This window comes from Propithecus coquereli, unplaced genomic scaffold, assembly GCF_000956105.1.
Source record: "Propithecus coquereli isolate 6110/MARCELLA unplaced genomic scaffold, Pcoq_1.0 Scaffold30, whole genome shotgun sequence".
Classification (NCBI taxonomy): domain Eukaryota; kingdom Metazoa; phylum Chordata; class Mammalia; order Primates; family Indriidae; genus Propithecus; species Propithecus coquereli.
The window spans coordinates 2092929-2117065 of NW_012148619.1; the positions used below are offsets into that span (position 1 = coordinate 2092929).

The 24137-nt window shown below is 45.7% G+C and overlaps 1 protein-coding gene across 13 annotated transcripts in view; it reads right to left on the reverse strand.

Annotated features, from left to right (window-relative positions):
* CD44 (CD44 molecule (Indian blood group)) overlaps positions 1-24137 on the reverse strand; it is an 83176-nt gene that overhangs the window by 48243 nt on the left and 10796 nt on the right. For all 13 annotated transcript variants that reach the window (XM_012649622.1, XM_012649621.1, XM_012649619.1 and 10 more), the window contains exon 2: positions 700-865. In XM_012649622.1, the coding sequence (XP_012505076.1) occupies positions 700-865 (166 nt within the window). The remainder of the gene's footprint in view (positions 1-699; positions 866-24137) is intronic.

Genomic DNA, 24137 nt, shown 5'->3' on the forward strand with positions numbered 1-24137 from the left:
ACTTCATGGTGGTGGTTGCCAAGCTTGCTCTTCCCATGCACCACTCACCTCAGGGCCACCGGAAATTCAAAAAATAAGGCTTTTCCCTGTTATGATTTTCCTGGAACCAGTCAGTTTGAAGAAGTTTCTATGGAGCACTGAGATACCTCTCAAGCCTCCTAATAATAGTATATCTTAATATAATATATCTTAATAATATTCATGCCTTTTTATTTACTTTCTCAAATCACAGCAACACAGAAGAGAAACCAAAGAGAGAGAAAGAGAGAGAGAGAGAGTTGTTTGAAAAACCTTCTTGGAGCCAAGTCTTGCAGGGCCAAGGCTCTACCAGCCACATATTTATTTTAAACACTGTTATTTGGTTTACATTTTCTTGTGGTTCCGACAATGATCCTGCAGCTTCTTCAAAGCCAGGAGAGCGCTGTGGAAGCACAATAGACAGGAAGATTCCAACCAATATGACCCTTAGTGGCTTCCTCTGGGCTCCCCCTACATGACTCATAAAGGTGTCTTTAGCCGACTTTAAATTCCAGTTGTCCTACAGGTTCCAGATTGACTTGGCCAAATTAATAGGCGGGGCCGACTCTTTTGGCAATTATCCATTCAGCTGTCAGGGAGGAGCCTTCTGGCTCTAACTCCCCTTTTCCCCCTGGGGCCAGGCCACTGGCTTTCCCCAGTGCCCGGGTGCTGGTCCCTTACCTGCAGGTCTCAAAGCCAATGCTCAGGGCTTGCATCATCTGTTCCATGGTGGGCAGCGTGCTGTTGAAAGCATTGCAGAGGTCAGCTGCCTCTGTCCTAGAGATGCTGTAGCGACCATTTTTCTCCACATGGAATACACCTGAGTAGCGGCAGGTGATATTTAAATCTGTGGGATGAAACAGAAATGTTAAGATTCTTTTGCATAAATAATTTGGGAACAGTAAGAAGTTCATTTTAGGATATACTCCTTAAAAAGCCAGATACAATTCTCGACTGGCCAGAGCCTTCAAAATTCACTCCAGCATTCCAAAGCGCCATTACATTAAGCTCAAATCTAAGATAAGACACGTTAAAGTAGCCTCATTCTTACATTCTCTCCATCAGGTTTCAAAAGGTTTCAATAAAGGTTTCAAAAGACATGATTTACTTCGACGATTAAAGTAATACAAACTCACAGAAAATATACAAAATTCAGGGAAATAATAAAGGAAAACAAGTCCACCACTAAGAAAACTATAGCAAACATTTTGCTGTATCTTCTTCCGGTTTTTTTATTGAATACACACACGCTCATGCACACACACATACATGATATATATGCACATATTATATATAATATATACACACACATTTGTATAGCGGAAATAGTACTAATTCCACAGTTCTAGTGTTGGGGGCCTTTTTTCCACTTAATCCTGTATGACAAGCATTTTCCACAATCAAGTGCTGTTGCTCCCTGGCTTATAACCTCTGATGGCTTTTGGTTGCCCCAGAATAAGTTTCCTTATCATGGCCAAGACCAACATGATCTGGCTCCTGCATCCCTCTCTAACGTCGAAGTAGCTTGCTCTGCTCTAAGAACAAAGTTTTCCTTCAATTCCCTCAGTCACTCTGAGCTCCTTCCCATCTTAGAACATTTATGTCTGTCTGCCTTTCCCTCTGTCACCTGGGTGGTTCGTTTTTGCCATTCAGAATTTCAACTCCAGGTCACCTCACCTTAGAGTCCTTCCCTAAACACCCTTATTCAACCCCCATCCTCTCCCGCTCCTCATCTGGCTATTGTGTCTTCACAACAATGTGTTCATCTGTTTATGCACATGGTTATTGTCCTCTCTCCTTCCTGCAATAAAAGCTCTGAGAAAGCCACGGCCTTCTACTTGTTTGCAGCTGTTTCTCCAACACGACAGTGCCCAACAGAGAGTAGATGCTCAAAAAGTATTTACTGAATAAATAAATGACTCATTGAAATTTCCTCAAAAACACGCTTTTAATATATTGACAAAATCCAAGACCTGCTATTTCTCCCAAGAGTTAATGACATTGAAAATGGAACCAACTGCTATCAGCTGGGTAAAGAATTCTACAAGGTCTGTTGTGAGCTTTGTAGATATTAATCTGAAATCTCAAGAGGAAGCTGGAAATCATCCTGTTCTACTTGATCCTGTGTCACAATCTCAAAAGACTTCAAAGACCTTAACTGAAAATTCGTTATTCTTCTGGAACGACATTATTCCATTTGCACTTGAGTAAACTCCACACAGAAAGGTTAAGTCATTGAGACTGTCCTGGTGAAGCTTGATTCCTCCCGAGCACTCTCTTGGGTCTCAATGACAGTCCTTATCCAAGTAGACAGGCTGACACTGTCTTTGGGCCATGGCCTAGGTGCTAGGCCAGGCACCACTCTGTGTTAGTTAAGAGCCAGGCCTGGAATCCAACGTAAGTGACTTTAACCCAGACTCCATCTCTTCCTTGCACAGGTCCAAAGGTGTCTGAGAAGATTCTACATATTTACCAATGAGAAAATTAAGAAGTGAGTTGCCCAAGGAAGTAAGTATTTCTATCTAGAGCCTACTGACTCCTTCCTGGATGTCAGTTGCTTCATTCTACTTCTCTGAGTTGACAGAAATAAGAGAAGAGACCTACTACTGCAGCGTCCCTGTGTACCCAGCACCTCTGAGGTTCTGGGTTGCATCATCTTCACCAGAACCCTGAGAGGTGAGTTTTATGTATTAAATATGTATATGTTATTTATAGGTGAAGAAATTGAAGGTCAGGAAAATTAAACAACTTCTCAAAGTCACCCAGCTCTTAAGTAGCAGAGCTGGAAATCTATCTGTTTAACACCAAAACCCACGCTTTGAACCACTTTATTATGTGCCCCGGGATTCTTTCCTATCATTAGCACAACTGGAGAAAGAAGAGAGGCACATCTAAACAGCTGTTAAATAATGACAAAGATAGGGTCATTTTTAGTGAATGATACAGGCAACAACTGCTTTCTCCTTCCTGAGGAGGAAGCAGGTTTCAACCACTAGAAGACAGTGTCTGACAAATGCAAAATGAGATAAGAGAACTGTTGAAATTCTATATTATCTGAAAATAGTAAAAACAAATAAGAAATAGAGCCTGCAAAGACATAAGCCAATGTCAATTATTTTTCTTTTCTTTTGTTTGCATCCATAACAGATGGGTGCTTAAAAAACTCCAAACATCAGAACTTGGTGAAATGGAGAAAACATGTTTTTGTGTAGCTTATTCTTTTTCCGGTCTAATGGCATCCTCGTAAGACACTCACGCAACACTTGGCCGACAAGGCACCAAGAGCACACCGGAGGGAAATGTTCAAGGCCCTTTTGCAATACTATTTGTTTTCACTGACATTTTCAGCTTGGGCCTCAGTTGGCCAGTCTCACAAAGGGAAATTGTCACTCTGCATGACAGCCCTTCCAGGGCCTCTTCCTTGTCGAGCACATGAAAGAAAAATAAAGCATCCCAATCAGCTTCTTGGAGGTAAGGCTGATCGGAGAGACTTCAGCTGGACGCCAGGAGTAGCAAACTACTGGCCCGCACCCAGCCCAGGTGCTTGCCGTCACTCAGGTTAAAAATAAAGTCTGAGGCATGGACAGTGGTTGCAAGCTAAACGGCAGTTTTTTTCTTATTAAAATCATTTCTAGCTTGCCACCTGGAAGACAGAATATGCAAATGCAAGAGGAACCAATGCAGGCTCGGACTTTTGAGTAAAATCCCTGGAGTTTCTTGTGCGGCAGGCAACATAACTTCATTGCCAATACATGCGTGCACTGTGTGAGTGTGTCCACATGTGTGTATGCAAGGGAGTACGTGGTTTTGCATGTGCATGTGATCAGCCAATACAGGATGAAAGAGATAAACCCAACCTTCAGCCTTCCTGGGCTTGGAGGCTTAAACAGGGCTTGACACATTGTAGGTGTCTGCAAAGGGCTGCTGAATGAATGAAGAAATTCTACTGAAAGTAAAAATTCCACAGCTTACATTTATCTTCATCTTGTGAAAAAGTCCAGCTCATAACCCTGATGGTCTTTAGAAATAGAGGAATTGCAATGATGGTAACAAATTCTTCATGTCAGGACAACTATCCTATGAGTATTCACAATTCCCCTCCTCTGGGCCCCTCTTGCCTTAAAAGGGACCAAAGATTTCAGGGCTGTGTATCATTTAAACCTTGATAAGGTATGAAGACATTCCATCAGGTTTCCTTAACACCTGTGCAAACCCAAATTATTACCCCAGAGGGTATTAATAACGCCAAAGTAATAATACTGGCTAATACTTACTGTGTACCTATAATGTATATGGCAGGTACTCTTTTAAGCACTTTAGGAGCATTAATTCATTTTATCCTTAAAACAACCCTATGAGGGGTAATATTATTATCCCCACTTTCCAGATACAGAAACTAAGGCATGGGAGTGGGGGGCAGAAAAGAAATAGCCCTGGCTTCACAGAGGTGGTAATGGCAGAGCCAGTATTCAAACCCAACCAGTCTTGGTACCAGGAGCCCACAGGCTTAACCACTTGGCTACTACTCCTAACCTCAGTTTAGGTAACTTTTTCTGACCTCTCAACATCCCCAAAGCATCACTGCCAATATTCCCAAGGTTTGAGTAGAGTTAAGGTAAGGTTGAGGCGTGAGCAGCCACAGACCACAGAACACTGCTGCACAGTGTGCCAAGGTCTCTGCCAATGGCGCTACCCACCCTGCAAACCACTGCAGAGAGGCAGGACTTCTCTGATGTTTGCGTGTCTCTCCCGAGAAACAGAGACCTCTGTGATTCAGGATTCACTTTGACTAAAGAGGCTAATATAAATGGCTGATTGCATCTCTCAAACAAGCCCTTCCAGCTGGAAATAAATCAAGAATGTTTTCCGTTGAGTCCTCTGGTCTCCAATAAATCTCCCGAATCATGTAATGAGTAAACTGTCCCAAGTCCCTCCCTCTGAGAGACAGAATGGGCTCGACGGAAAACAGTGACTGTTTGAGGCCACTTTTGGCTTTGGAGAGGAGCCTCCCCAAGGAAGAAATGCCACTGGACCTTCAGGGGTTCATCATCACCGGGCCCAGCATCTAGGAACCTCATCTGCCCCTGTGGGAAGAGGTCTGCTAGGGAGCTGTCAGGAAGGCTAGAAAAAGGAGCTCTCCAAGAGAGTTTCTTTATTCTATAAAGCTAGTCTCCAGCACCAAAGTTACATGAAGGTCGGTAGTTCACTCTAGTTTGGACCTGCCCATACCTGGTTCAAATCCTGCCCCTGCCACTCACTCCAGGTTAGACAGCTAGTTAGTTACTTAATCTCTCTGACAGTCAGCCTCCTCCTTGATGGGGTGACAATGCCAATCTCTCAGGGTTTGTGGGATTCTGAAATGAGATAAGGTAGGTCAAACACTTGATATGGTGTTTGACAGTTAATAATTAGAGCCAGCGGGTATTGCATACTCATTAGGCGTCTTATATACATTAACTCATTTAATTCTCGTAGAAATGCTGTCAGGTAGGCACTATTGCCAAACCCATTTTAAAGACAAGGAAACTGAGGCATAGAGTGGTGAAGTAACTTGCCCAAAGTCATCCAAGTGGGAGAGTCTGGGTCCTAACCTCTGTGCTATGCTGCCGACTATGCAGGCTCCTGGTTAAATTCACTATCATTTGGACAAACCACAGCTGGCCCATCCACCATTAATTTTATCTATTCTGTCCCCTAAACCTCAGGTCAAGAAGATAGATCTCTCTAATAAAATTGCTCAGCACCTTTCAAAACTTTGCCTAGATGATAGAGCCTTAAAGGGATAGCTTCTTGGTCTACATAGTCATTTTCTAAGTGGTAGAAAATCACATCTTCTCCTAGGGAGAGAGCATTGTGTAATTTTCACAAAGTTGCCATTCTCTACATCTCCCCAAACTTTCCTGAGGAGTGACAGTGGTTCACATAGGTGCCTAGCGATGGAGCTGGGTAGCAAGAAGTCTTCAACCTGGAATCCAGGAGTTGGTCTTCAAGGTGTCTATGAACCTGTGAGATTGTATGCAAGACTGTGTGCATGTGTGTGCATGCATTCGTGTGTGTGTGTGTGTGTGTGTGTGTGTGTGTGTATGTGTGTGTAGGTGTTTAGGTGGGGCAGCGTCTTTGGGTTTTATTGGTTTCTCAAAGTCTGTGACACAACCAGGTAAAGAATTACAAGAAATTGTTATTTCCAAGGTCTTTTCAGCAATCAGAAATTCCAGAATTCTAGAATTTTGGAATTTCCCTGTGTGCTTCATGCCAGCAGGAATTATGTCACTCTTCCCCACATTATATTCCCGGTACCTAGCACAGCCACCCATGGTAGACAAATGTTGAATGAATGAATGAATGAATGCTCTCTTTCTGCTCTCCTCCCAAGGCAAACAGGCTTATGGGGTGCAAAAGGATCACCTATCAGGTCGCTTCCTGACGTCACACCTAAAAAATGACCAGCTGGTCTCTGTTGAGAATTCCCCACTGGACACTCAAAATGTCTTTAATCCGAAACTTTACTTCTACGAACATTTGCTCTTTTCCCTGAAAGCAAATGTTTCAGGGAGCAACTTTCAGTTTTGTAACTGGCTTTATCTGTCTGAACTTTCAAGCCATCATCTCAACAATGCTTACGTCCCATCTCAGGGCCATTTCTGAGGCCAGATGTCCTGAGAGAGGACAGCAAACGCAGTGCATCCCACACGAAGACCACCAGAAGACAACCTACATGATACTACGCCCAGAGAGAGGACTGTCAGGCCTCCAAACCAGGCTTTTCCAGATGGTCCAAAATGGATGAATTTGTTTTCTAACATGATCTGCCCAGGTGTGCCTGGTCCCTCCCTCTCTGTCATCTCCTCAAGACAGATGAGGCAGAATTATATATATATATATTTTTTTTTTCCTGATTTGGTCCAGAGTAGGATGTGTCTGGAGAAGTTGCTTTATCTTGAAGAGGGGAATAAGGCCAGCTCCTGTTGTCAAATTCCCAGGGCTCACTTGTCATGGGCCGTGATTATAACAGCAAGCACGTATGAGTGCCTGTTCTGGGCTCAAGGCATTCGACACTTCACATCTAAGAATTCTTTTAGTTCTCACAACAGTCCCATGTGGTAGGCACTTCTACTATCTCCATTTTACACGTGAGGTAACTGAGTCGTTGAGAAACATTAAGTAAATTGAGCTAGTCACCGGCGGGCCCAGGTTCCACACTGGGCAGTCCGGCTGATGACCTTGCACTGTTCATTTGTAGCTTACGCACAGGACAGATACCAAAACCACAGGAAACTCCATGTGATTTTTAAAGTGCAGAGAGGTGATCATTAAAAGAGAGCTCTCGAGAAAATAATCTGAACTTACTGAATGTTATTTTAAGATCAGAGGTCTCTCAATTTTGGACCACAAGGCTTAAAGGGGCAGGGACTTTGCCCAAGGGCTTGGTAAGGCTTCAGTGAAAAAATCTACACTCATGGAACTTCCATTCTCTTTCTGGGGAGAAGATTCTGAAGTCTCAACGTTCACTGGCTTTCCCCAGCAATGAGCCAGCTCCCTCTCTCTGATTCTACCCATTGGTCTTCCCATGATACCCTTGGGAATTGAGGGTCCAACCCCAACTACAGCCCTCGGGCCTCCTGCCCCTCACAGCCTGAATGCTCTGGCCGTGGCCAAGCAGAGAGAATGCGGAGAGGACCCTGGGACTCAGTCTTGGCCCAGGGATGGGCTGCCATACCACAAGCTGTTCTTGTGACATTTTGAGATGTCTGCTGCCAAACTCAAAGATCTAGACTGTCCAGGCTGAGGCGTCCGGTTGATCTAGCTGGAGCATGGCACTCTGGGCTGACAGCATCCAAGGTGATCCAGCTCCTGGGAGGCAGCCACACACAAACCCCTTGGGCAGTGACAGCCAGAAGCATTGGTGAGCTCTCCAGAGTTTTCATTTTTGCAGTGTTTATCTTTCAGCAGCCAGGATTCTATTTCTGTCCTCTGATTTGCTGAGCTCACGTCCAAAACAGATTACACAACTCACAAACCTAACTGACCTGATTCTGATCAGAAGTAGAGAGGGGAGAGGCCAATGTCTATTTGTTTTTAAAGCATTATTGCTAATTGGATCATCTATATACAAAGCCGAAAGGGACAACAGGAAGCCTCTAACCAAAGTCTCTTATGACACAGAGGAAATAAAATCCAGAATGACTGAGTATGGTCCCCCAGCCAGTTATGAGAAAAGCAAAATCTCAGGGGTCCATCAATGCAGATTCCTGACTCTCAGTTCAGCTCTCTTGCTACTGAACTGTCTTTTGTAAGAGGTCTGAGCAAGCTGTTCTCAATAAAGCTACAACCTACTGTCGTAAGAGGACATGAAGAAGTCTGTTTTTCATTTGTCTGAAGTCTTCCATGCCCAGAAGTTTCTATCTTGGAGTCTCTCTAGCTATTAGAGCCCCTGCTGCCCCCCAGGCCTGCCAGTCCAAAAGGCCAGCAGCCTTCCCTCTGCCCAGCATCACTTGCCCCCATCTCCTGATGCCCATGTGATGGGCGCCTCGTGAAAGGGTGTATTGTTCAGCATCCACTTGTGAATGAGGCCAAAATCACACTTGGTGGCCGAATCGCCCTTGGCTGCCCAGTGCAGACCATGAGTCTTGAGTGACTCAGTCTCTCCCGGAATTGCCCTGGAGGCGGATGAGGGTTTAATGAGCAGAGAACACAGTCATGCACAATCATACCCAGAGAACTTCCTCCAGAATGTGTCTTGGGTTGCTTTCAACTGAACTATTCATTACTTGGCACTTAGAAAGGAAATGTACCCCAACTTCTTGGCGCCTACCAGGGGCCCCTGACCTCTCAGCCGTTTGTCTGTGGAGCACAGAGCCTGTAATGGCAGCCAACGCTGAACCAACAGGGGCCGGTCACACCCACTCTATCAGAGACAAATGCCGAAGTTTCTCTCAACTGTTACACTGGCCCTTCAGCTAAGGCCACCAAATGCCCAAATGCAATGCATAGTCTAGAAAGATCTTGGGTCATTTTCAGAGTTGGAAGAGAGGCCCTGTCTCTGCCTCCTTGTGTGACGGGAGGACTTGGGAAGGGAGAGGGTATGGAGAATCTGTTTAAACCCCCACCCCCGGTCCTGGATCTAACAGAGTCTTTCTGGCAAAGGAGAGTATGTGTCCCAGAATGGTTCCTCTACTGCACAAGAATTCTGTAGGCCAAGGGGCCTTTGGCGAGGGAGTCTCCAGGGACAGAAACCATAATGTGTTCCCCTGTGTGTTGCCATGGCGATCAGGAAATCCTCCGGGCTCAAAATCTTTGTTTTCTTCTTTTTCGGTTCTTATTGATTTAGCAGATTGACAAGCACAAACCCAGGATGTGGTAAATGAAATGAAAAAGCATCTCTGGGGCCCACATAGGGTTTTTCCTGTTGCAAGTAGGAAAAAAAAAAAGATGGTTCCACTTTGTTTTGTAATGTGTGTGTTCTTCCCCCACCCCCCAGGTAGTCACAATGACTGTGACATCACCTAATTAGTGTACAGTTCCTGCTCAGGACTGTAGCTGGCACTTTGAGGAACTGGTTCACTTCGGGTTGAGGGAAATATCTCATGAGAGTTGAGGTAGGCTGAGAAACTGTTACTCACAGGTAATATCTCCATTTCCAGGGTGATTAATGGGTCACCGGTGGGCTGATGAACCAGGGTCTCCCACCTGGGAGTAGGTACACTAGCTCGAGTCTAAATCCTGTTAATTATAAACTATGTGACCTTGAATAACTCACCGAACCTGTGCTCCCCCCAGGCACATCTAGCCTTTCTACCTCCCAGGATGAAATAAGAAGTTACGAAAGCTTTGGAGCTTGTGGGATAAAAGTGGGAGTGTAGCCATGCACACCTGGGACGGTATTCAAATCCCAGAAAGCTTCTCCAAAACCCCGTATGAATGGAGACGCTTTTGGGCTCCACCCTCAACAGAACAGAAGGGATCACAGCACAGCAGGCTTTGGTAATCTCGGCACCTACCAGTTGTCTTCACCCACCACGAAGCACTTTCACACCCAAAAGCAGACCGGTGTGGCCCAGAGGGTAGGTGCTAGGGATCCGTTTAACAGATAAAGAAACAAAGGAGTAAGAGTTTGAGATTCAAGAGTCTTAACGGAGAGTTTGATAAACTTAGATTTTCCAGGTCTGCTGGTTTTTTCCATTCACCTGTGGTGCTGCTCTTGCAGCCAGGGCTGTCAACAGGCAAAAGGAGCAGCGGCAGCACTCAGAGAGGGGCATGATGGTTTTCAGACTTTCCTTCCTCTCCCTGCCATGATGTCTTAGGCAGAACCATGATATTTAAGATGGTTAAAAGTAGAGCTTCCCTCGTGGGAGCTGGAGTGAGGGTGGAGGGGCAGACCCAGAGCCTTGTTCCCCCAGATGCTAATTCATGCCCAGCACCCACCCCAGCCCACCCATGGTCCTGACGCCCTCCACAAAGCCCTAGGGGGCTGGGTGGAACAGTCTGGAAAACACGGCGGTAGGGGCCAATCATAGCGATGACAGCCACCACTTAGTAAGTCCTGTAATGTGCCAGGGGCTCCAAGGCACTGGAAGCCCTAGGAGGGTAAGTCCCCCCATGTGCTGGCTTTAGAAACAGTCAGAGAAATTAGCACAGGGTCCTGCAGCCCAAATGAAATGCATGGCGTAAAAATACCGTAAGTGACACAGGCTTCATGTGAGTAGTTTTATATTCTTTTTCCCCTCAGTATCGAGAATAAAAATGCCTTGCATCTTAAAGTTCTTCATCAAGATTGTCCCTAGTTGACCACACAGAGAAAAGATGGCAAAGCCTCAGTGTCCAATCCTACCCTACAGGGACACGCGCTGGGTAAACAGTGGACTTGACCGTGACTATAGAATCAGAACTGCAGTAAGCCTACTTGTCCTTCAACACGGAACCACCTAGACAAAGAGGAGCAAAAGGCCACCCCCGACCCCCAAGAGCCCAACTTCAGCACACAGCCCAGGGCATCTCCAACTTTGACATTCTTCCCTCTTGCTTGCCTCTTTTAGCACCCTCTCAAGTGAGAAAGAAAAGAGTCCAGGATGCACGGAGCTGCTACTCTGTGCTGGACCGCAGGCTGGAGGCCTTAACGATGCTATGCCACGTGATTCTCAGAGCACCTTGACATGAAATTGTCATCCCCACATCACAGATGAAACAAGTGAGGCTCAGAGTACAACTGATCCAACATCGTACTAGGAAAGTGGCAAGAGCCAAGGAGTCAAACCCCAGGATGACACCTGGTCTTTCAGCCAAGACCCAGTTTACCAAAGTCACACCCCTCTGCCTGGGATATGCAGATTCTCATATTGGGGGCGTGAAATGCAAGTGAACTATGGGCTAAGGGATGTGTCTAGGACACTCCTACTGCTGAGCCCCTGGCTGGGCTGCCCAGTCATGTTAACACAAGAGCACCTGCTAGGTGCCAGGCTCAGTGCTAGGTGCTTGGACTAGCCCATTGAAACCCTGCAATATCACACGAGGTAAGTACTATTGCTATCATCAAACCTTTCACAGATAAGAAAACTGAGGCTGAGAGAGGTTAAGAAACCTCTGCAAGGTTGCACCATCACGGGTCAGATAGACCGATCTCTTCTTTCTCAGCTGCCACATGCCAATGCCTCTCTCTTTGCAGCACTTGACTTCAGGAAGAGGCAGGTGAGAAGCAGAATCATGCCTCTTCTCAGGTAGTTTGAACATTATTGGGTTAATATTTACTAATGTCGTGCAAATACAGCTGGAAGATGGGAGCAGATTACTACTCTCTCCTCCCAGGTGGAAGCTAGCAGACCAGAGGAGATGAGGAGAATTTCACAGAAAAATCAGCCCTGCACTGGGACTTAGGAGGCCTGAGCTTAAATAGGGCTGACCCTCTGGGGACCACACTAAGAGGAAATGCTCGATGAATGGATTGGATTTCTGCCTGGCTGGGAGAGTAGACAGGTCACTACCTCTGCTCTTCCCAGGACAGATGGCATCTGGTTCAGCTAGCCCATAATTTGATGCTTTTTAACCCCTTCCCCCACACCACCACTTCAATTCATAGGGGGCACAATGCCAGTCACACTCCAGTGGGAACTAAAGTGCCTTGCAATCGCCAGTGGCCTCTTTCGCCGTGACTCAAAGAAGCCTATCCGGATGCAACCCGGTGAGTGTGCGTGCTTTTCTGGGAATGACCACGAGCCAGCTGCAGTGCAGAAGAAAAGTAAGTCAGTTATAAACCTTGGCAGTTGGTGGCCAGTAGCCTTGACCTACAGTTTACTTTACAACCAATACTGACTTACAGTTGGATTGAGACAGAACAAGAGTCATGGCTTTAGGTTACCCTTTTCCTCTTCAAATACTTCAGCAGCAAAGTAACGTAGCTGCAAAAATATTCATTTGCAACAACAAAGTATTGCAAGTGACGAAGTGGAGTTCTAGATTTCCACTGATTCTGAATTCAGAGGGCTCGGAAATCGCCAGGTCACGCTTTAATAACTCGATCTCTCTCTTTTCTCATCCTCTTTCCCTTTTCACATGCGCGCAAGCACACACGCACAAGAGGCAGGGTGCCCCTCCCAGTCTAAGAACCCTAGCACTCGCTGCTCATTCTGCAGATATTTGTGGTAGTTACGCAAACATTTCAAAGCAGAAGCGCTACAGAAGGAGGGGCTGGATTGTGGGGATATTTTAAAAATCTGGGCCAAAAGATTTCCAGGATTTCTACAGTTCCAGTTACCCTGTGAACTCATAGCTTTTAATTCACACCTCTTCCTGAGTTTTCAGTCCCTGAAATCTCAGCTGTAACAGCAGATGCCAGTCTCAAATGCCAAGCTCCAGAGAATTCATTCCTGACAAGCTTTTAAACCCAATTCAAGCCACAGGGTTTGGACCAAAATCTTTACCATTTCACGTTCAGCTGGAGCAGGCCAAACATAACTTCCTGCTTTTAAGGAACACGGCCCATGCAAAGATCTAGAGACTTGGAAATGGAGGAAGTTCCAAATGGCCCGTCTGTGGAGTTGTCAAAAAAAATAATGTCTGATTTTCCTTCACATAAATGGCTGCCGAGCATGACAAGAGACCACACCTGGAGAAGGCCCGTTCTTTCACCACAGGCATTGGACAGCAGCTCTAGAAACGTCAGGGTGAGGACAGCTGGGCCTCCTCCTGTGAAAACTGTGCCTCCCAAAGCCCATTAGTCCCCAGAGGGCATGGTGCAAGGTGTGGATTCACAGCAGCGTCTATAAGATATGGATGTTATGTGCCAGATACCATCCTGGTTTCTGGAGAGACAGACATGATCCCTGCCCTCCAAGAGCTTATCTTCTAGTGTGAGGAGATGGTATAGAGGTAAGCGATTAATACATGAATAAGGTAATTTCAGGTACTGATAGTGCTATACAGAAAATGAAAGAGGATATTATAATTGAGAATGACAGTGCTGCTTTGACAGGTGGTCAGTGTGGTCTGGGGCTCACTCTTCTACAACCTTATGGACATAGTTTACTTATTCATTATAGGGCTTTTGGTGGTCTTGGATATCCAGCAAAAGGAAATGTACTTCCCCTCCCACACACCCAGATTAAATCAGATTTGGAATTCATCTTTGCCTTCCAGGGTCCATAAGGAGATGTCCCTAGAATTTGGACTTAGTAGGGTAGACAAAGGAGACTTGGAAGGCAAAAACTGCGACAACCGAATTACGTGGCTTTAGGGGCAAGAGTTCCGTTTGGGTCACAAGCTGGGTACAGAGTTGGTGTAAGTGGGGCTGCATCTGCCCCTTCTGGGTCTAGCCCAGAAATTCAAGGCAAATCAGACAGATTTACACAGCAGCCCAGCAGACAGTACCTGCCGTGTGTCCACTCCCAAGCCCTCTGAAGGCTTACGAGACTCTCCTGGCCCCCTGACAACTATGCCATCCATTATTTCACAGTCACTGATAACTGGTGACTGGAGCAATTCACCCCATGGTATTGTCAGATCATAGTGGCCAAACTCACAGTCTTTTACATCAGGAAGACTTGGGTCCACGTCCCAGTGTGAGCTCTTGAGGGATGTTTCCTTAACCTTTAAGCCACAGTTTCTTCATTAGTAAAGTGAAGGTCATGCCTTCTCATGGGGTGCTTTTAAGGATTAAGTGAGGTAATACAACTAAAGCACCGAGCAAAGAACTTGACTCTTAGCAAAGTGCCTAGTACTTCATAGATATTAGCTAATCATCTCAAAGATTAAGGTGCATTTAAGGCAGCTTAAACGTAAAGTGCCTCTCACTCTAACTTAATTCTTCATTAACTGGTCAGCCACTTGCTGTATCCTTGGTTATGGCCACACAAGATCTCCAGACCTGCAGTTAATTAGAAGCCAGGAGCCTAATTATCCTGAAACATGGGTTCTTACTCTATATAATATGTGTTCTCTCTTTATGGATCGACACATAGATAGGATAGACTGAGATAGATGGGTGATAGAGGAGAGAGAGAAAGAGAAAGACAAGAGAAGGGAACAGGGGTCTACCTATAAAACACCAGTCTAGGAAGAACCCTGCCTCCTGCCTCAAGTGGTATCAACCCATATGAGGAAAATGGAATCCCATGGGACCATGCCTTATCCATCTTTATATCCGCAGCATCTGACATATAGTATGATGGCCCAATAAATGTTTCTTTGGTTTGGTGGGAAAGGCATTAGGTTGGAAGTCCTGAGACCTGGCGTTTAGTGCCAGGCTTCTTACTGATAAGCTGTGAGTACTTGGAGAAGTCACTTTATCTCCCCAGGACTCATTTTCTTTAACAAACAAGGAAGAAGTTGAATTTGAAGACCTCTAGGTTCCCAGCCAACCCAGCCCTCTGCCTCCAGAGGGAGAAGTCTACATTTCTTTCTCACTTACTTTCCAAACCCTCGAGGAACCCGAGTGGCTGCCTCTTGCCTGCAGAGCAGTGGCATTTCGCTCTGGTGTCAGAGTGGCTACGGTGTAAAGAATGCGTCAGGCAGAGTGGACTGGCCAGCAAAAGGAGACAATAGACAAAACACGAGGGAGAGTGTTACCTGCATCCTGCTCTCGTATTACACCAAATAAACGCCTTTCAGCACAGAGATTAGAACCTGCCCCATTGAAGCTGGAGGGAAAGAATGGTTTCAATTAAGAGAGAGGCAGCAGTTACTGATTTCCTTAGGGAGACTCCTCCTAAATTACTACAAACAGTCCCAGTGCTCCCTGCAGGGAATTTCAGCATCTTGGGCCAATCCAAACCATTCTTCAGTCCTGAGACAACCCTCCTGCTGGGCAGCCCCCACCTGAACAGTGGGGAATCAGGATACACCCCCACTGGCTTCCTGATCTTCGCTGGTCTCAGAGGCTTCACTGCACAGAGAGGAAAGTTCCCACCACCTCCTCTCCTGAAGATGCCTCCCCACACTTCTGAATTGTTTTCAGCCCCTTAATTCTCAAGCAGCCAGAAAAATCCAAATGCTCAAGAAAAGAAGATGCCTTGAATTTTCAAAGCCTCAGTTCTGGGCATGGAAGAACAGGATTAACCCCAAAAGCTGAATGGGAATGTGCAGTGTGGTACTACAAGGGATGGGGGGCTCTGAATTGAATTCCAGCCCCACGACATGAGAGCTGAGCCATCTCAGGCAAGTCGCCTCCCCGCTCTATGAGCCTTAGTTTCCCAGCCTGTAAAGTGGCTCTGATAAAATTCAGCCACTCATTTTTAGTAGCTATTTTCCGCACACCCTGAAGAGCAGTTGATGGGAGTGGGATAATAAATACCCATTAAAGCACCAGGGTAGGGTCTGGATCATAACAGATGCTTAGTCAATGCCAATTTTTCCCCTTCTCCCTCAGGAAGATAAAACCGTGGACGACTGGCCCCAGCTCTCTCTGACACCAAGGGGACTCTTCGGTTCTCATATACAATGCGTTTGCACCATGAAAAAAATCATTTGCACTTTAATAATCTGCTGTTTCATCCCAAACGGCAGCCCAAAGCTACACTCTCATAAAATTAAAAGCAAGATGAGAGCCTGACACACACGCAATCACTGCTATTAAAGGGTGCAAAAGCCTTACTCACTTCTGAGGTGTGGCTGGGAGTGGCCAGATCTTCCTTTCTTCAGAGAAGAGCAGAACTAAGCAGTGAAAGGCTTAAAGGTATTTTTAGAGATTTGAGAACTGATTAAAAAAAAAAAAAAGCCAAACTATTGACAGGTGTGAACTTTATGCACTCAGAAGCTAGCCCCGCATCCCCAACCAAGAAATTCTAAGCTTGGGCTTCTGGGGAGGAAGTGGGCTCTGGGCAACTCCAAAATTCCCAGAGTGAGAAGGAAGCGACCACGTTAAACTGCCTCCAAGGGCCCCTCTGTACTCTGAGGCCGGGGAACAGCACAGTAAAGAAATATTTCCACCGAAAGGAGAAAAACACCATCTCTTCCTCCAGCCCCACCATCCCCTGCCAGGACAGAAGGCAGGAAGAGGCCTATCCTGCTGAGACAAGCAGCCCGGGAGACTGACTGTAATTGTGCAAGTAAAGACAGGACCCGGAGTGCCGTTCCCGTTCACTTTCACCAGCGACAGCAAGAACCAAGGTTCCCGGAACATCCTATGCCGCTCCAATCTGCTCAGCAACAGTCGTTCCAGTAAGCACATGCGTGGCGTCAGCGCTCTCCTGTGCCCTCCCCACCTAATTAAATGAGATTTTATTGGCTGATGTTTTGCCCAGAAATGGAATTGAAAATCTTCCAAAGGCAGCTGGAAGCATTCCCAAGTGCAGCAGGAACAGCCAGGGCTGAAGAGTGGGGGGAGAGGTCCCAGGTCTACACCTAACAATGATCATAATGATTACTGTTGAACGCTTACTCCACGCCGATCAATCTACCAAGGGCTCCATTAACGCGATTGCATCAGTCCTTACACAAGCCTTAGCCATAAGGATTAGAACTCTGTGTTAGAGATGAGAAAACTGAGGCTCAGGGAAGTTCAATAAATTACTCCAGGCCACATAACTGGTGAGTAGCAGGACTCGGCTCTATTTCCACGAGTGCCCAGGACACCAGAGTCGAATCCCCCCAGCGCAGAGACTCAGTTGTGCAGGCTGGCGTAGACACTCTGAGTCTAGCCTTCAGGGGAAGATGGGAACCTGGCTCTGAGAGACACTGTTCCCTGCTGGCCTATTTGAGGAGGGACCTGTTTCTGAACATCTCCCAGGGCTCTGGGAAACTCATTATGGAGAAGAAACCACATGTGTTTTCCAGAGTCTTTAACAATGCAAACAATGCAGAATACAAAAGCAGCTGTTGACTTTAGCCTTCCAAACAATGTACAGAACAGGAAGCTCAGGCAGATAATAAGACTCCTCTCTTCTACCATGAGAAATGGCCCTGAAGGAAGCCTGGGACTATCTGATGATGCTTGTTTGAAAGGAGGAAGAGCTGCCCCAAATGTGTCCCAGAAGCGAGCCACGGGGAGCCCCTCCCTCTGTGCCCAGCAAGGAGTGGAGTATCCAAGTCTTCTCCCCAGACCTGGCCTGGCTGTCCCTTCCCTAGAAAGAAAATGTTTCCTCCTTGTCTTTCACATACATCTTGAGTGGTCAGATGTTGCATATATTTAGCTTCCCTTGTGGTGCCTTTGTGGGAAACTGCGGAAGAGACTGATGCCAGCCAAGGAGGCGGTGAGGGAATGGGGCTGGCATAGAACCATACAGAGGAAGGAGGGAGAGAAGAGGTGGCCTGTTTGCTGACCCTCCTGTGCTTTTTAAGCACTTGTCTCTCGTTCTCATAGCAATAAACAGATGGAGAGATAATAGCCAGACAGATGAGAGGTAGACAGAAGTAGATAGAGATAGATAATAGGTAAATAGATAATAGAGAGGGATGGTAGATAGATAGATAAACAAGGTTTTTTAAAAAGCTGAATTTGGAATTCATAGGCTGAAGCCACCAGAATAAGCCACAATTCCACCAAAACCGCCACCACCCAGCATTGAAGTGGATACAGGCCTTCAGAAAAGAGAAGAGGATCTCGGTCCCCACCCCACTGATTCAGCAAGGCTTCCTCCAGTGCCCCTGTGTGCTGGGCACCGTGTAGGCATGGGAGGGAATGGATGAGGCAGACAAGGTCACTGTCCCGATGAAGGTTATGGTCCAAAGGGTAAGACAACATTAAACAAGTCGACAACATAGCATGATAAACCCTGTAACAGAAATACAAGGTGCAGCAGGAGCTGAGAGCTTAGTCTAGAGGGAAGTGTTTGCTGTTCCCAAGGGAACCCCCCCTGAGGAAATGCCATTTCAGCCGAGAACTGAAGGATAAATTAGGAACTAGCCAGCAAGTTGAATGCTCAACGAGACTTGCGGTCCGGAAACTCACCCTCAAAATAAAGCATAAATCATTTTGGTTTAGTAGAATCCATTTCCTCAGCTCTTTCATCATTAGATACTTAAAAGACCCAGCCCCCTTCCTGTGTAAGAAACAATCACATCCTTGAGGTCCATCTTTAAACATCCCTGGATGCAGAATCATAAATCCTTTAACTATATTTCGGTGATAAAAAAGGAATGGGAGACTAACAAAATCCTGAAGGCTTTCCCTCTGTGACACAGATTCACGAGCTTGCTGCATGGAGCAGGGGACTGGCCCAGAAAACCCTCCTTTTCATCTTTGGGCTTATTAAAAGGTAAAGTTGTTGGACCTTTGAGCTTTGATTCCAAGAAATTATTAGGAAGGACTTCTCCTGCCTATGAAAGAGTGATTATTAATATAAAATCCAATAGTCAATTCTAGACTCCTTGAAAGCAAGTCAGGTCTACTGGAAACCTATGTAGTGTGGTGACATAGACATCGGCTCTGAGCTAGAAACTAGGGTTCAGATCTGCACTTATTAGCTATTACCTTGACCTTTAATGACCTTGGAAAAGTCATTAAACTTCCCTCCTGTATAGGAGGACAATAATGCCAACCACGAAGTTAACGTGAGGGCTGGATTAGATAATGGAGCTGAAAACACTTCACACACACATTAAAACACTCTAGGAGTATAGTAAAAAGAAAAGCAGGCCAGTGTCCTGCTGTTCCCTCGAGTGTCATCATCTCACAATTTAGATGAAGAGATGCTCATCCAAGGTCATAGTAATTCTTTTTTAATGGATCACTACAGAGCAGTGGTCCCCATGCATGGTGCAGCTCCAATAGCAAAAATGAGTTGCAAGTAATGAGTTTCTAATAATAAAGTACTCAAGTGTGCAAAAGATTGACTATTTCTTGTAAATTATAACAGATTCGATGTTATTCCCTGACATGATTCTCCTTTGAAAGGAAAAAGTTATAGCTATTATGATTGAGTATAAGCCACGGACCAGCTAAAGCCTCAAACTGTAGTGTGTCCCCCATGTGAACTTGATCCATGAGGTGTGTCTGCTCAGAAAAAGGTTGAGGGTGTGGCTCAGGAACATGAGAACTTAGCTTTACCTTTTTTCTTTAGCCCAGACAGAGTCTCAAACCACAACTCTACCAGGTGGCTGGATACCCATTGGGGCCTTACTCATTGTAACAAACATCATTATTAATGCAACAAAATTCTTCTAACTGAACCTCAACTTTATTCAGAAATCTCAAACTTGTGTTTCAGGGGAGGTGAGACCCTGACTCTCTGCTCCAGTGGGTGGATCATGATTGGTCTAAGTCAAGCACTGTGGTCCAAGTTCTCCTTGCCAGTGATTGGTTAGATGTGCGCATGTGACCTCATTCAGCCAATGAGGAGTAAAGAGAAGTCAGTTAAGGGTTTCTGGAAAAGCCATTTCCTTTAATTTAAGAAGAGATGTTTGAGACTAAGCATTCCTTCTTCTGCTGCTGGATATTTATTTTTTTTTCATAGGATGCCTGGAACTGTGAGAATCAGTTTAGGAATATGAGGGGTGCTAAACTGCAGGAAGACACTGGGAGTGGTAGAGTGGAAAGTTGGGGGAAAAAACCTAGGTCTTGATAATATCATTGAGTTCCTGGGATCATCCTATCCTCAGACTTTAAGAGGGTTGATTGTTCTGTTACTTACAGAGATATTCATCTAGGTAGAGACAGGGGCATACCAAAACATACATGAGTGATAACATCACACTGTGGACACAGCATGGTTGGATGCATAGATGGGTTGTAGCTTACATTCAATCACAATAGCTGTATCTCCCTCCCCATCTCTCCTACCCCGGAAAGCCTGTCTGAGTAAAAGTGAGTGAGAAGGATATGATCACCATCATTGGGGGAATAACCTTGAATCTATTCTCATTTACAAGACACAATCATTTACATGAACCATTTAGATGAGCTATACTCTATACTGTACTATACTGGTGCCTATACTCTACTGATTTTTAAATATTTTATTATTACATGTGCTTCACCTGAAAGCATCTTAAGTGATGTTTTTGTTTACTTTCTCACCACATCTGTCTCACTGTTCTGAAAGAGTCCACTCTGGTCATCTCTAAGACATCACCAGCAGCAATGGAGCTAAAGGAGTGAAGCTGTTGGAGCCAAATGGTTGGCTATCCGTATCCCAGATTTCTCACCTATTCCTCCTGCCTGGACCCCAAGAGATGCACCTGCTTGGCTATTGAAATCATCCTGCAAACCACCCCCTACACACAAACTGGGCCCAAGCTTCAGCCACAAACCAAGGAACTTTCAATAAAATGGCTAAGATTTGACTCAAGATCCCTAAGTAAATGATAGATTTTTCCCCCCATGGCTTAAAATAACTTCTAGACAATATAACACCTTTTGTTTCTTCAGTAGTTCCACTGCTCCCCCAACATGTGCTTCTAAAAGCCTGAGTCAGCTTGGAGTTCCCCATGATTCTCTTCCCACCACTGTCTATTACAGGGCAGATGTGATAAACCAGTTGCTTTCGAGAATTTTGAGAAGTAAAAATTTTTTTTCTTGCTCTTTTACTCAGAAGACTCAATGGTAAGACAGTCAGAAGAGAGGCTGCTCTAGCGAGCACTGCCGTGGAGAGCTTTGATCACACCCACCAGACTGTCCCCTGGTCCTGAGAGTTGGTGGGGCTCTGAGAAGTCCAATAAGTAGGGTCCCCAAGGAACCGTAGGGATCCTGAAAACATAGTTACTGCTATGCGTCCTATGGGTCTTGGGAGGCTTTCCCTGCTGCTTTAGATCAGATGAGATCTGCCTATTACATCCTCTCCCAAGATTCCGTGCTTCTTCTTCATAGCACTTACCACAAGTGTAATTAAATAAAGGCATCATTAGTTGTTTACTTTCTGTCTTCCAGATAGACTGTAAGTTTCATGAGAGAAGAGGTTGCCTCTCTTGTTTAAAGTTGCATCTCCAGCACCTAGCACGCTGCACACATATTAGTGTTCAATCAGTATGTGTTGAGTGAACAACTGAAGCATTTGAAAACCATTGATCATTAACTCAGCTCACAGAACTGCTAAGTCAGATCAGATTGCTTTGGACTGTCTGGTTTCCAAATGTTCATTATGTCAAAAAGGATCAAAACAAATGCCAAATGTGGATGCGCAAGATAGTGCATAGGGAACCAGGTCCAAGTGTAGTGAAGGCTCCAGTGAAGCCTACACCTTAAACACCTACAGTATTTCCCATTGTGCCACTAAAAAAAAAAAAAAAGCAGGACTCTTTTTACACTCCAGGTCTTCTTGTCCTGGTCAGCCCATTGTCCCATTGTTCAGTGCCCTCTCCTCTATTGTCTCAAAGGGTAAAATAGAAAGAGTACTAGATGAATCAGAAGACCAGGGTTTCACCTCTAACTAGTTGTGTGACTTTGGGCAAGTCACTTGCAGTCCTTGAGGCTTCCTTTCCTTATCTGTCCAATAAAACAAGTGGGCTACATAATTCCTAACACCCTTCCCATTCTGACACACCATCATCTTTGGCTTTTCATCACCAGCTATGATAAGTTTCCACTTAGGGTCTTTCTCTTAGTCTCCTCTTCTCCCTCTTTGAACCCATACTCTGATGCTGCTGTGTTGGCCCAGCTCAGCCTGTACCTTCTAAGTTGCCCCATCAGCCCTGGCAAAGCATCTGGTCATCATCCCATCCCCACCTGTAGCCCTTTTATTGGGTTACCCCAGCAAGGTCATTGAGAGCCACCTTGGCAGTGCACCCCCATCCCCCGCCAGCCTGAATGCATTTGCAAGCTTCAGGAAAGGGCACAACCAAGAAGCCTGAGCCAACCCGGGGCCCTCCTAGATAAGGAGGGGATGGCAGCTCCGAGGAGACTGGTGAGCATTCCGAAGAATACAGTTTCAGTGATTGGGGTCAACCAGCAACAGGAGACATAGATAGAGGCGAAAGTTACCTCAGGTAATAATAGGACCTTGTAGTTTTACATCACGTGCTTCTGCCTACCGGCACAAAACACTTTCACGCCAGCAGGCAAAGGTGGAGAGGTCTAGGGGAGGCAGAGGGATTATTATCTCCAGGAGGTTCACACAGTATATTCAACCATTAGACAGATAAAGCCAATAGCCCAAGGTCAAACAATTAGGCTTTCACAGGGTGGGAATTAGAGCAGAGTGTCCTAATCTTACCCACAGGCTATTTCTAGTAGACTCTTGATGGAGCCTTTTGTTTACACTTTGGTTCTATCTTATCTTACCTGCCCAGGTAGAGAGCCTACTTTTTTCCCTCGGGATGAGTGGTGGGAAACTTGAGTGGCCCAGAGGGAGCTGGCCAGCCTGAGTTCAGAATCCAGCCTTCTTGACTAGGATGCTCCGAGCAGGACCCAGTGGGGCCAGTCTGTGGAATGCTGCTACTGTCTGCATTTGGGAAGCACACAAGAGCTCCCAGTGGCAGCTGAGAACGCAGAGGCTCCAGGGCTGATAAAAGTTGTAATTAACATGCACGTACAACCCTTTCATCTTCAAAGGCTTTACTTGCATTAGCTAGTTATTCCTCCTATCACCCCCATGGGTGAGGCACCATTTTTGTCTTCTCAGTTTGCAGATGAAGAAGCTGATGTGGAGATGGGGCCCTTTGCCGGAAGGTCTGGCCCTTGTTCAAACAGAGAAGATTCCTGACTCCCAGTATCTAACTTCACTTGGGGAAATGGGAAAATACAATGGGGGTGAATCCTAAGAAATGGCTCAAGCAACCAAACTGTGTCCTCTGAGTGAGAGGTTGCTTTTATACTATTCTGGAAGGAGGTGGAGTCTTGGTATGGCTAGCTGGCCAGATTCCAAAACGGCTAAACTCCCAGAGAACCCTACATACAACTGTCAGAAACATAAACAAGAAAAGCTTGCTGCTCTCCTAGGGCGATATCCGTGGGATCCATATAATGCCCATGCAGACATCACTAGTAGATCACAACACTCTCCGTACCTGAGCCAAGGTTTGGCTTCTTAGCACAGCACTCCAGGTAGTCTCTGGTAATCATCAGGAAATGTCTCATAAGCTGAAATCTATTTGCTAATGATGCTGTTGGCCTTGTTTGGGATCCACTTAAATTGCCACTCTCCAACCCAGGTAGAGTTGCCAAAGTTCTGTCTCAATATTGGAGCTGTCCTGCTTCTGAACTCTCTCTAGTACTGTTGGAGAGGATGAGTCATGAGCACTTCTGAGTTTCTGGGGCAGAAGAATTGGATCTTCTGCCAGTGGACAGTGCCACTGTTACTTGATCGCCTGGAGTCTGTCCAACCATATCCCTCACTGTTCTTAAACATGGACACTCTCATCCAGGCAGGCTGACCCCTCTCCTGACCCCAATTAAGCCATACTTATTTCCCCCACTTTAAACTTGTGCTTTACCTTTCCCTGGGTTTCTCTCCTCTCCCCTCTCTCTGCCCATCTCCTTTTGCACACTCAACTCATCCTCAAATTCCTTGAGGCCTTCCATATAATCACAGCTCATGGAGACGTCTGTGTTTCCTGATCTTCTGACACTCGGTTAGATGCTCTCTTGTATAATTCTTTCACCTGTTTAACTTCTCTTCCACCAAACTGCAAGCTTTCCAAGGACAGAAACGAAGTCTTCCACTTCCCTCCCTTCTTTCCATGGCGTCAACCACATGATACATTTTAAGGAATTGAATTGGTCAATTTGTCACCAATTTGTAACTGGGGAAACAGAGGCAACA